This window comes from Macrotis lagotis, chromosome 8, assembly GCF_037893015.1.
Source record: "Macrotis lagotis isolate mMagLag1 chromosome 8, bilby.v1.9.chrom.fasta, whole genome shotgun sequence".
In the NCBI taxonomy this organism is placed as follows: Eukaryota; Metazoa; Chordata; class Mammalia; order Peramelemorphia; family Peramelidae; genus Macrotis; species Macrotis lagotis.
This window is the reverse complement of record NC_133665.1, coordinates 108,541,854-108,555,850: the sequence shown is the minus strand read 5'-3', so window position 1 is coordinate 108,555,850 and position 13,997 is coordinate 108,541,854. Positions and strand designations below refer to the sequence as shown.

The following is a 13,997-nucleotide window of genomic DNA, read 5'->3' as shown; positions in this document are numbered from 1 at the left end:
TGAACTTCTCTGGTCAACGAAATTTTGATATAACTTTCCATTAAGCCCCTCATGACTGATGGTATCAAAGGCCTTAGATCTACAAATGTTGTTTATGGATCTCTGTTCTGTTCCTGGCATTTTTTCCCTGGAGTTGTTGGGCAGCAAATACCATATTAATTGTTCCTCAAACCTTTCTGAAGCCATACTGGCTTTCAGGGGAGGTGACTATCTTCCATATGAAGGATCAGCCTATTTAGAAGGACTTTGGCATAAATCTTACCAGCAAAGACTAAAAGAGAAATTCCCCTCTGATTGTCACAGGAAAATCTGTTCCTTTTATAGAGAAGGACAAAAAAGGTAGCTTTTAATTTTGGAGGGATAACCTCTTCATGCTATATAACCTGGAAAATTTCAGTCAGTTTTTGGATGAGCAATGGACTCCCTACCTTGTTAATCTTAGATGGAACAGAATCAACACCGGGTGCTTTGACACTTGAAAGGAGCCTAATAGTATTCAAAACCTCTTCTTCAGCTGGAACTTCAGCTAAGGACCAACTTCAACTTGGAGTAAATGGTCCATGGCTTCTGCATTGATTGATGATGGCCTTTAAGAACACCATGGAAGTGTTCATCCCATCTTTCTGGGATCATGTCCCTATTGTTAATCAATGTAGATCTATCAGCACTGAGTAGCTGAGATGTACCATATGTCTTTGGCCCATAAGTAGCCTTCAGGGCATCATAAAAGCATTTTGGTTTGTTACTGTCTGCATAAAATTGACTTTTATCTGCCTTCTTATTGAGCCAAGAGTCCTGAATCTCTCTAAGCTAAGCTTATCCAAAAATGGGTAGCTGTCACCTGATTTGATATTTCTTGGGACATTCTCTATTAGCTTTTTTGTTGTTGTTGTTTTTTTTTGCAAGGAAATGGGGTTATGTAATTTGTCCAAGGCCACACAGCTAGACAATTATTAAGTGTCTTCAGTCGGATTTGAACTCAGGTTCTCCTAACTCTAGGGCTGGTGCTCTATCCATTGCACCACCTAGAGGCCTCTGTTCTCTGTTATCTTGAATACAAGCCCCCAGGAAGTCAAAAGAATGCTTTTATTGTTATCACTGATTTTCTTAGCAGTGTCCCTGAGCAGGAAAGCATTGATTACTGCTCTTGTCTTTTGTATGTTCACACACACTGGGTGATCTCTTACAGGTAGCTTTCCATGGCTCTACTGGATCAGTATTCAAAGGAGACACAGCTTCTTCTTTCTCAGAGTATCTAGTACTTCCCTTTGTGGGAAGCACCTCCAATCTGTTTTTTTTTGTTCTTTTTAGGTTTTTGCAAGGCAAATGGGGTTAAGTGGCTTGCCCAAGGCCAGACAGCTAGGTAATTACTAAATGTCTGAGACCGGATTTGAACCCAGGTACTCCTGACTCCAGGGCTGGTGCTTTATCCACTATGCCACCTAGCCACCCCTTATGCCACCTAGCCGCCCCTTATGCCACCTAGCTGCCCCTTGCAATCTGTTTTTAATATCTAAGTGTGTACATCTTTCTTTTTCCTCCTCTTTCTGTTCTGTTTAACTGTCTTATATTCTCTAATCTTCTGACAAGAGTCATGTCTCCCTTGCTCCATCTCACATCACTTCATTTCTGACTAAACTTCATTTCTCTTTACAGATAACACACTCTCTCTAGGAAGCAAACTTTGAGTATCTCCACTTTCTTTTCCAGAAAGGAATTTGGTATATACTTTGAACACAGATAATATCTGGTTGTATTAGAAACACAAATAGTACAAAATCAATATAAGTTGCTGCAAAATTTTCCTTTTTCTCCCTAAATGTCTTATTGAACTTGTTTGTTGATATTTTACCCTGCTTAAAACTTTTACATTCAATAATCACTTCTGAAACCCATGATAATCCCACTTGACTTCCTTTCTTCAACTTCAACAACTCCATAGCTTTCCCCATGTCTATGTAGCTTCTGCCAATTCACTCTATGTGTGCCACTTCCCTCTTTTTTTTGACTCAACTACCTTCTTTTCCTTCAGTCTTATAGTCTAAACCTTCTAGATATTCTTTAATCTTTTTAACTCTTCATTAATCCTATCCATACCCTCCTTAATTGTCCAACTCATCTTTCCACCCAAAGGTCGAATTTGGATCAATATTTGGGTCTGGAAATTGTTCTTCAAATTTTGCACAGTTGTTCCCAAATTTTACCAAATTTCTCCTCAAATTCAGCCTTTCCCTTTTCAAACTCCCTCCCAGTCAACCATAAGACTTCCTTCTCCATATTCTGCTGAAGCACTTCTTTTTTTTCCAGTTCAATCAGAAATTGAATGGCTTTCCAAAGACTTTTTTTCTTTTTTGACCACAGGAACTAAGGAAAGTCATATACCAAGATATATGTGAACTAAGGTTCACAAGATCAGAGACTATTGGAAGGGGCCTTGTTGATAATAAAGTCCAGTGATGTCAAATTCAAATAGAAATCGATTCCTGCCAGTGGGCTACATATTAATTTAATGCCCCCCCCACAAATTACCTATACTAATTAAATAACTAATATAATTATTAACTATTATTATAATTAAATTAATATATGTTATATTGTATTTTTGTTCATTTTTTTTAGGATTTTCCAATTACATTTTAATCTGGTCCTGGTCACTCTTGGTAGTTTTCCTCATGCAGCCTGTGAAGTGAGTCCAATGTCTATAATCTAGTCTAACACTCCTTTTTTTAAAAACAGGCATGTAAACAGCAACTTGAAGACCTTAAATAACTTGCCAAATTATCCACCTTATAAGTGACAGAGATGGAACAAGGTCTTTAAAATCTAAATCCAGTGCTCTTTTCCCTATATTTCTGTGATCTACCTTAGTGGAGGATGGAAACAGAGTAATGAGATTCCTGACCACACCAATAAAACAATCTCTCATAGGAGGATGTGTAAGGACCCAAACCCAAAGGAAAAGAGCTCAAATGATGTTTTTTTAAGTGCTCTGGTACCTGAATAGCAAGAGCAGGCTCTGTACCCCTGATGACAACTGCATATTGAAAAGAAAAATTTGAGAATATCAAGAACTAATTGAATCTCTTTAAAAAATCCAATCCCAGTGATTAAAGCTATACAAGAGCAAAATCTCATCTTCCGGTATATGTCACAATGCTGTCAATTAGCTATAAGCAAATATTTTAAACTTTTAGCTCTAGTGAAATAACAAACATCATTTCCCCTGAAAATCCATTTAAAAATATTTCTAATAAGAGTTGGATACATTATGCTGATATAATATGTAGGTTTAAGTTCTATACTAGTCACAGGAGAAATTCTTATATTGCCCACAATAACCATTTTCTAAATAATAATCATTTAGGGGACTATTTGAAAGTCAGAATTTTAAATAGCATTGTTAAGTGGAGAGAAAAAACCCTTACCTACATCTTAATCTCAACTATACTTTAATAAAACTAAAATGTACTCTCTTCCTTTGGAAGATCTTTCTCTTTGGTCTTTGAGAATTTACAGTTTGTCTACTTGCAAAGTGACATACTAGAATTGGTATCAAGGTTGGCAATTGTTTTTAAAGGAACTAACTTTAAAAGCATGGCTTCAAGAAATAAATTAATCAAATCTGATCTGAAATTAAAATTTTTATCACAGTCAGTAGTAACAGATATATGTGGGAAGAAGAAAATTCAGCTTGTGTAAGTGAGAAAAAGGAAGCTGAAGATGGACTATTATTCCATTTCGCTTCTTATAAAAGGAGAAAGATGGGTAAAGAAGAAGACTGTCACAGCTGGACTAGTTCTTTTGGTACATGGTGACTTCGCCTGTTACAAAAAGTAGGATAGATAATGTTTTCAATATAGTTAGCCAACATTAAATGATGCTTATGATCCAATAAAATAGATCCCTTCCCTAAACATCTAGAAAAGGAAGTCCAAATGAGTTTAGAACAGATTTTGTCAATTTTTCTAAAAGAGGTCAAGTGTAGTTGATGATGTCAAAACTTAAGCTGAGTTAAACATGTAAAAATGTTAACTAAGTCAGAATTAGATGATGCATTAGCTACTGTAGAAATCTTTGGCACTATGGTTGGAAATGCTATATAATATATTAGTCATAGTACGTTTAGGATTAATTTACTAAAAAAAAGTGAAAACCATAAGAGGCAAGAGATTTGATTTTAATATCTCTTATGTGGAAGAGCATAGATTGATCAATTGCTATAATCATTAACCATTATTAATTATAATTATTATATTATATAATATGTTATATTATTAATATATCATTAATTAGATTAATAATATTATTGACGATATAATATTAATTATTATTAAATTATGATATATTTTTATTTATTTTGTTAAACATTTTCCAATTCATTATAATCAACTCAACTATATATCAATAATTATTAGCTGTAATAATTATGATGCTGGGCAAGTTACTTAACTCTGACTGCCCCACATTTAAAAATATTCATGGGGATGTCTGTGGATAATTTTTCCATCTTTTTGTTTTCACCAAAATTTTTATAAATGAATACATAGTACAGTGAACTTTGCCTTTATTTAATGTTTCTTCTTCAATTATTTCCTCCAGTTGCTTACTAATAGTCAAGGAAAAGTATTTTGTTTTTGTGAGAAATGATCATTGGTTTATAAGCACATTTTTGGACTAGTCATATGAGCAGTCTAATAATGCACTTTATAATTCTCCTGTGGGAAACTGATGGAGAGTGACTCTCAGCTCTTCATAAAAATCTTTTCTTTTAATAGGCCAGGAAAATAGCACCCATTATCATTCTCTGAAGAAATATACATAAAGGATCAGATCCTAGAGCTGTAAATTATTTTGGCAACCCTGGAAAGCAATCTGAAACTGCCTAGAAACTTAGTTAACTGTATATATCCTTTGATCTAGCTTTATTGTTGTAGGTTTATACCCAAAGAAGTCAAAGGAAAAGGAAAATAATTTATAGAGACAAAAATGTTTATAACAGCATTTTTTTTTTGTGATCGTCAGAAATTGGAAATGAAGTACTAAAAGTCTTGTAACTCTGATTAACACAACGATAAACCACAAATCCAAAGATGAAACATGCCCTTCATCTCTTGCCAGGGAGATGTAAAAGGAAACACATTTTTGAATGTGTGGCTCATGTGGGAATTTGGTTTGCTAGACTATGTCTATATGTTGTGGGATTTTTTTAATGTTCTTATTGGGGGTGGTGAAATTGTATTATGAGGAACAAATTTTAAAAAAAGAAAAAATAGAAAAAATGTACATACATCATTGACTCCAAAAATTCAACAAGATAATGAGTATTTGACATAGAATATTTCACAGAAGTGGCATGATTGAGTTATTAAAAAAAGAGAAAATCATGTTGAGAGGGAGAGCAAACACAAAACCTTTACTCTAAAATGTAGTTTTGAGAATCTATATGGGTAGTCATATATTACTGAATAATTTGAAATACATTGTCTCTTCTACTTACGTGTAAACTTTAAGAACAAAATCCTTTTCTTCCTTTAATTCAGAAAGCGACTGAAGAACATCTATGATGCTTAAGACTGCACAGCCATAAGGGCGCCGATAGTGTAAGTGGGCAGGACCTTTCTTAGAATCGTTCAGCAACATACGACCTAGAAAATATCAGAAAACATGATCTGATCTGGATTCAACTTTCATTTATGCCATTTGATAACTTATACACACACATACATACATACACACATTTGGGGCATAAAGTATTTCAGAATATCATAGTTGGGTGGAACTGCAAAGATCTCCTACATCAGGGGTTGGTAAACTTTATGTAAAGACTCAAGTAATAACTATTCTTTGAGGGCCAAGAGGTAAAATAGAGGATGCTACAATGAGAGAAAATAAATTTCCAAATTTTTTTTATTAATTAAGTTAATAACAATGATAAGAAGGTTCACTAATGAAAAGAATAGAAATTTTTTTTTGAGGGAAGGAATAACATCTCATTTAAGTGGAGTTCAAAGTTAGCGTTCCTAATCATCAAAACTGACTATATATGTAATTTCTCAATGCTGTATGAGCTTTTACACATTTTATCTTTGAAAATGTCTTTTTTCACACAGATAATTACTGATGAATTCTGATTTTAAATGAACATAATCATAGCTTAGAAGGCATTTATAGAATTCTATACTCTATATTCAATCTTTGCTGCTCCTATGTAACTCTGCTATTGTAATGTAAAAGCAGCCATAGATAATAAATAGATAAATGAAAGGGTATGGCTAGGTTACAATAAAATTTTATTTATAGATACTGAAATCTGAATTTCATATAATTTTTCATGTTATAAAATAGTATTCTTCTCTTAATTATTTTCAATCATTAAAAAATGTAAAACTCATTCTCCAAAAACAGATGGTAAGCCAGATCTGTCAACCCTTATAATAATAACAATAACAAAAGCTAACTTTATATAATGTTTTCTATATATCAGGCACTCTACTAAATATGTTATAATTATTATCTCACTTATTTTTCATAACAACCCTGGGAGATAGATGTTCCATTTTAAAGATGAGGAAACTGAGGCAAACAGTGATTAAGTGACTTTCCCAGGGTCACACAAGGTCTGAAGCCACATCTGAACTCAGGTCTTCTTGATTCTAGGCCTATGTCTTTGCTTACTGTACCATTTAGCTGCCTCAATTCTAGTCAGAACTACCCCAATTAGTTTCATTTGACTATTAAAGAAAATGAGTTTCATAAAAGGAAAATGAGTTTTCCAAGCTCACAAAGTTAATATGTGGCAGAGCCAGCACTATCACCTAGGTCTCCTAAATAGCAGCCCAAAGTTTCTTCAATTATACATGGATTTTCCATGTACTAGACCTTGCTTACCCTCCATTTTAACTTTATTCCTTGACAATACAAAAATCTGATTACATGTGGATTTTATAGAAACATGTACCTTGGGAGTGTTAAAAGATTTATATAAGTAATCTAAAGTTTAGTATATTGGCCAAGTAGCAATTGATGTAAGGATAAGGATAACAACTTGCGCTTCTTAGCCAGTTATTTGATCCATGTCATACTTTAGGGGATTGAGCCAGATTCTCATTCCAGCTTAATATGAAGAAGAGTAGTCTTCAGTTAGCAGAGGGATGCCAGTTTTTCTGCTTACTGTAGCTGTCTGTACAATGGCAAGAAGGCATTCACATAAACACAAAATATAGGCTGCTGCAAGTTTTTCATTAAGTCCAATAGTCCATGAACATTAAGTAGACCTTTCTTTTGCTAACAAGAAGTTGTAAAATTCTTGCTTGTATGAATGTATAAATATCCTGCTCCATAAGGAACAAACCAGTCAAATCCTTCCCAGGAAAGTTGATTAAGGACATTGATCACATTGATATCTTATCATAATAACAAATATAAAAAGATTCAATACAAATAGCAGGGTATAGTACTATCACTTAGAGGGACAAAAGCATATATAGAGGTATATATATATGCATATATATATATATATATATATATAAAAATATAAATTTTGGCTGATGATATACTAGTGCTATTTTTTAAAAAATTAAATTAAATTTTTTCAATGAAAAAACTCTACTGTTTCTCTTTCCCTCCTCCTCTGTAGACTCCCTCAAACTAGTGCTATTTCTTACTTGTTGAGTTAGGGGTAAAGGTTTCCCTTTTTGAAGGTAGAGTGATTAATCCTAGAAGTCTTAAGTTACCTTTAATGCTATTATCATTAATTCTGTAGTATTCTAATAAGTTTGTCATGGCACCCCTGGGAATGTGTGAAGGGTAGTATTTGGATTGACTTTGGAGATGCTGGTAAACAAGATAATGAAGTCTAGACTATTGGAAAGAATACATGTCTCCACTGACAGCAAAAATGGGCAGAGGGCCTATACATACATAGTTATTCAGTCTATGACTAAGCCACAAATGGGATCTGATTCAGGAGAAGGCAAAGAAGACAGGGAGGACAAAAATGGTGGTGCAGGATTCATGATTTATAGATGTTTCTTCTAAAAATTAATAATTTTAATGGGTAAGGCATACAGTACCTATTCGGATCACATGGGCAACTATGTATAAATCTCTCTTCATATCTTTGCTGCTCAGATCCTAAGAAAAGAGAAAAACATTTAAGTAAACACAATGCAGAAAGTACACACAAAGACCTGAAAAGGCATTTTTTCTCAATTTCTAAGTATAGTAGTTAATTTTTGTTACATTTTGCATATGTTATAAATTGATAAATTTAAGGCATAAAAATTAAGTACTATTTTACAAGTATCAAAATTTCTATGTTCAGATATCTGGCATATTTTAGGATGTTATGTATTTGATGTGGTATCTGTAGAGTTCAGATAAACAAAATAAATACAAGAAAACTTTGATCCTATTTATTTAATAGATGAGTACTGAAATAAATCACAGTCTTATTCTATCTTACAATTGTATTTTTAATTGAAGTTTAAAGACTGAACAAGTTCTTATAGATTACCTAAAAACAAGAATAATAAAAAAGTAACCCTATTCTAACATGCATTGATAGACATGCAGGGGGAAAGATGGAGTACATCTGAACTACACAAATGTGGCTAAAAGAAAATAATATCTCCAGATATAGAAGGCATTTGAACACATCTGAGAACTTTATAAATAGTAAAACTTCACTAATTTGGTCATCATTGGTTTCCAATCAGTTATGCAGTGTTTTAGATATAGTACATATAATTTTTCCAGGTTGTTTCCAAAAATGTTCCTTTTTAGTGTGTACTGGCAAGGAAAAATATATAGTCCAGAATGCACATCTTTCAAATAAAAGTTTAGCAATTGCCAGTTGTATCATAAAGTACATTTATATTTACAATTTATTTTGAGTGAAACATAGTACTATGTAATTAAGGATAATCCTTTTATGCCTTACTTGTGTACTATGTTTGAAAGCAACAATTTTGTTTTTAATCCTCTCTAGAACATGCTTTTCATTAAAGCTAGTCTGTCCTATCATTTATTTGGACTCTGTAGGGCATGACTGATTTGGCCTTTTCTAATTGGTAGAGTTTTATTTTTCTTTTTTCTCTCTAAGCTTCACTTTGTCCATCTCTTCATCAGTGACCTTTGGAATGGTTTGAGATGTGTCTCACTTTTGCTGTACAGGCAAGATAGGAGAGCAACTCAAATGACTTAAGTGGTTTTGCAGAGAAGTTTCAAACCTAAGGAGAGTGAAGTATATTAAATAGGTAAGTTAAATTCACCGATTAGTTGGCAACTGTAACTTTAACTAAGAAATTAGATTATAAGATTCCTTATAAGGAGAACCAAGTGGGACAAAAGGGTCAGAGGGAAGGGAAAGAAGAAGGGCATCTTTGTATGCTTTGTGGGTTGTGGGGGGAGATTTGCATTTAATGTTAGCTATTTAGTTCCTTGCAAGGATCAGCAATGCTGGCTTGGAATTTATACATAACCCACTCTTTGGGTAGTCTACATGTTAATTGGCAAATTAAGTTATCTAAATGCTTCTTTCATAGACTTTCCAAATTACTCTTTGTCCAGAAGGGTCATGACCACAAGAAGTGGTAAAAGCTAACAATAACAATAATTACAGTAAAGATAAAAATGTATCCAAATTTATATACCTCTGTGGAAGTCCTCTGTAATCTTTTGAACAAAACAAGGGCATTTTGGACTCCTTCCATTTTTCATATATTAAAAAATGAAATTCATGTCTGAATACCCATTAAGATTACTGCTAAATACAAAATACCAACTATCAAATAAATTTATTGCTAAATGTCATCTTATTTATTAAGAATAGATATTAGACCACTGTTTTGAGATGAACTCCTAGAGGAGAGAACATTTTCAAATCAATGGTTTCCCTTTGGGTTTAGGCTAATATGATTCAAACTAACACAAAACTCTAATATTATTCACACTAATTTCCCTCTCTGTGTTTGTACTCCTATAATATGTATTAGCATAGAACATCAACATAATAACCAGATATTCCATGTACACTCAAATTGGAATTTTCCAACTGCTTTTACTGGTTATTTATTAAAATAAAGAAAACTCAAATGTAATTCAACATATGTGGTACTAGAGCTCAGGGTGGCACTTAACAGGTGTTAATAATGATAAAAGTATAATAAAAATAATTTTTGATAAAAGTTATAAATGAAAATTGCTATTAGTTTCATAGTTCATTAAACTTCCAGTGTAAAAGCTATACTATTACATGTAAATTAAATGCAAAGTTAAACATAATTTTGGGTTGATACAAACATTGCTCTTTAATAGTGAGTATCAAGTATGATTGATAATATTAACATTTAAGAGACAAATGGAAAACAAGGGAAGGAAGGAGGATACAAGAAACAGTATTGTCCATGCCTAGAGTATTATACTCAGTGAGTATCTTTTGACCTAAATGTATATAGCAAGTCTGAATCCTATCCAAATCACAAAGAATCAGGAAGATTAATCCTCCATCAGCTAATGGGTGGAGACTCTGTGTGTGTGTGTGTGTGTGTGTGTGTGTGTGTGTGTGTGTACACACAGCAATTTGACTCATGAGAGAGAGAATATGGAGCTTTGTGTTACAGTAGGCTATGAGGTATTAGAAATATCGTCTTCATTTCTTACCTTTTACTTATTTCCTAGGGATGACAGGAATATTTTTAACAATAAAATAAAATAATAGCAATATTTTAAAAAAAACAACCCCACAGAAAAAGTAAATATAACTATGTAATGATATCATTATAGAAACAATCAAGTTAGACTCCCAACTTAAACTAATAATATTATAAAATTTTATCATTTGGGTTAACTCAAATATGATAAATTATTATAAAAGTAAAATGTATTATATGTGTCTATGTCTTATTTAAATAATCACTTAAAACAAAATTAGCACTTTCTTAGAAACTTACAAAATTAAATTTTTTTGTAAAGATTTTTCCTTTTATGGAGAAGTATTAAAATCTAATGAACCTGGAAAAGGGAAAGAATTTCCAGAGAAAGAGAATCTTGTGATTCATAAATTATAAATTAGAAGAAATTATCTTAAGGAAAAGCTAAAATCTGCATGAAAAGAACTAATAATAGCTACTTGGTGAGTTTTCAGGGCTTGTATACACTATCCACTTTCTGAGTCTACACTATAAGAATTTCATTAACCACTTTGGCAATTTCTAGGACACAGATGTTGAAATTTTGTAGCACAGACTTTTAAGTTTTGTAACAAATATGGCAATCTCAAAATATGCTTTTTAAAATCTATATTAAAGAATCAGATTTTAGATGCGTCAATATGGTAGATTCTAGCCAAAGTAATGACTTTGTAAAGTTGGTGGTCATGTTTAAGGATCTCATGTGTACCACAGAAATATAATATTATGTAAGCCATCTTTGCGAAAAGTGCCAAAAGCAAAACCGCTGATCCACAAGTTCAGTCACTGTGAACAGGGCATAAAAAAAGCAGCGAATGGGAATTTGGAACATCCTTGAGAGTAATAGGGGCAAGAATATTTATGACTGATTTTTTTTATTATACAATTTAGAATCACTAATTCAATATGTGTAAATATGTGTGGATGCTAGAATATTGGCTTGAATTCACATCTGTAATTAAAATATTATAAGATATTTATAAAATGAAATGTTCAATATTCTATAATCACACTCAAATGCCTGTCATAATAAAGTTTATTAAAAATAAATCACTGACTATAAAGTGATATACTCAAATCTCTATTTCCATGCCACCAGGAGTCCCAAGTGAAAGACTTCTTTTATCAGGCAAGGTCAGAATGTCAGAAATCTTTAAAGTATTGGCCCATCTTATTCCTCCTCTAAATTGAATGCTTTAAATTACTCAAGACAGTTGTCTCTCTTCTTCCTACCTCCAACTACTTCTAGTAGTTTACTTTGGGCAACCCTTCCAGTGTAGACTCAAATCTTTTAAGATGTCCTTTTTCTCCTTTCCTTTTTTTCTTCCATTCTCAGTGAGAATGGGAAATTGCTTACTATTCTCTTCTACTGAATAAGCAATCTCAATTTCCCTTCTAGTTTACTTGTAGTTCCTATTTTCTTAAAATATTGAACTTAAATGGAACACATAATATCATTTTATTAATTTGAATTTTTATCATATGTCTCAGGAATTTTCAATATGCTCTACCTTCTCAATTACAGGTGTTGTTGACTCTGTAATAACTATTGTACTACTTTTTGACCTTTAAAGAAAATAGTGAAATGAATAAAATTCAGATTTTTCTTTCTATAAGGTCCAGGTCACATTCTAGGCTCTGAATTAGTGCCATCTATATTTAAGATGTACAAATAAAGTCTGATGGTTACTAATACTATTTATATAGGGACAATACTGCAAACTAAACAGAATGGCAAAGTTGGAAGAACTATCTTTGGATTAAGTGAATTAAAAATCACATAATATTGTCTAAGCACAGAGTACCAACAATAGTCAAACTATAAGAAAACTGTACTCTTTTTTAGCAAATCAATTAATTACTCAAGTAAATGAATTACATCACCGATTCAGTGTACAAAGAAATGCTGAATACATGAGAAGGAGCTTGGAGAATGTTTTGGCAGTTTCCTGATGGCAGAAACCTAGAATGTGTTTTTCTAATGAGAGCCTCACCCTGATCCCCACTGTGCTGACATTTCCAAGGTGTTGGAGCTTTAGGAGTAAGTGTCTTGAAAGTGGTTATTATGAATAGGAGTCATTTATGATGGATGAACCTGACACAAATGGATCCCAGTAGAGAATGGCCCCAGGATTTGGTAGTTTTAAAAAGTAAATTTGAGTGAACAACTTTAGAAGGCATTTCTAATTTCAAGTTAAAAATATAACTAAAATCACCCACCCTCCAATTTTTAAGTGTTTAATTTACACCTTGTAGAATAAAACTTAAAAATCAGCCAAAAGGCAATTGAAATTTAATCTCACAAATTCAATTAAAACATATAGTTGATTGTAATCATCTTTAAACATTTCATTATTATCTGTAAGAAACATATATCTAGTCTTATTAACCAGTGTGTAGAGAAAGAAAAATTATATCACTTTTTTGGGTGACAACATCTACAAACCAAAGCCACTGGTCAAAAATAGCCCAGGCCCCAATGTAGCAGGGAAAGAGAATTCTCACATACTGTAAAAAGGGCACACATTCGATCTATCTTCTCTGGGTTCCTTGGCCCACCATTCTTGTTCAGTCTCACCAGAAACCGCTCACTGAAATGTAGGAAAAAAGAGAGAGAGAGAGAGAAAGAAAAAAGAGAAAGAGACAGAGAAATATGAGGGACCACAAACTACAGAACAAAGACTAGGGCAAGTATAAAGAATAATGTATAATCTCAGAAATCCTCAACATTCAAGGAATTGTATTCACTGATAGGCAGGGGTTCAATGTAGATATATATATATATATATAATGTCTTATCAGACATGACAGAGAGGCAGAAGAATCTGGTGGAGAAATTTGGACTTCAAGCCTGGAGAGACTTGGCCCCAGTGCTAGCTCTTATACTAACTTGTGTGATCCTAAGTACCTCATTTAATTTTTGAATCTTATTAATAAAATGTGGATAATCTTTGTAATATCCTTCTCAAAAGATTGTACTTTCTAAGTCTTAAGTTTCATTAAGGTGTAATCATTTTTAATAATGAAACAGTAACAGTGATAGATGTAGCAAACATATTTTTTTAAAAACAGAAGCAAGTCTTGGATAGGATAAACATTTTGATGCATTTTAAAAGGCTACTATTTAACCATTTAATGTATATGTCTTGTCTTCCTAACAGGGTTATGAGTGGGGATCATGAGTCATATTTCACCTGTATCCCCTCCCCCCACCTCCGAAGACCCAAGTACCCAAATTAAACACAGAGGAGTCACTAGAATACCTTGAAATGAACCAGTCAGTGAGCTCATCACAGCAAAAGAAAA

At 32.8% G+C, this 13,997-nt stretch overlaps 1 protein-coding gene across 6 annotated transcripts in view; it reads right to left on the bottom strand.

Annotated features, from left to right (window-relative positions):
- The window catches only part of DOCK3 (dedicator of cytokinesis 3), a 496,213-nt gene that overhangs the window by 152,879 nt on the left and 329,337 nt on the right, over positions 1 to 13,997 (bottom strand). For 5 of the 6 annotated variants that reach the window (XM_074198056.1, XM_074198051.1, XM_074198054.1 and 2 more), the window contains exons 10-12: positions 13,201 to 13,282; positions 8,073 to 8,133; positions 5,498 to 5,645 (exon numbers count right to left, since the gene is read on the bottom strand). In XM_074198056.1, coding sequence (XP_074054157.1) covers positions 5,498 to 5,645; positions 8,073 to 8,133; positions 13,201 to 13,282 — 291 coding nt within the window. The remainder of the gene's footprint in view (positions 1 to 5,497; positions 5,646 to 8,072; positions 8,134 to 13,200; positions 13,283 to 13,997) is intronic. The other variant, XM_074198055.1, reaches the window with a different exon arrangement.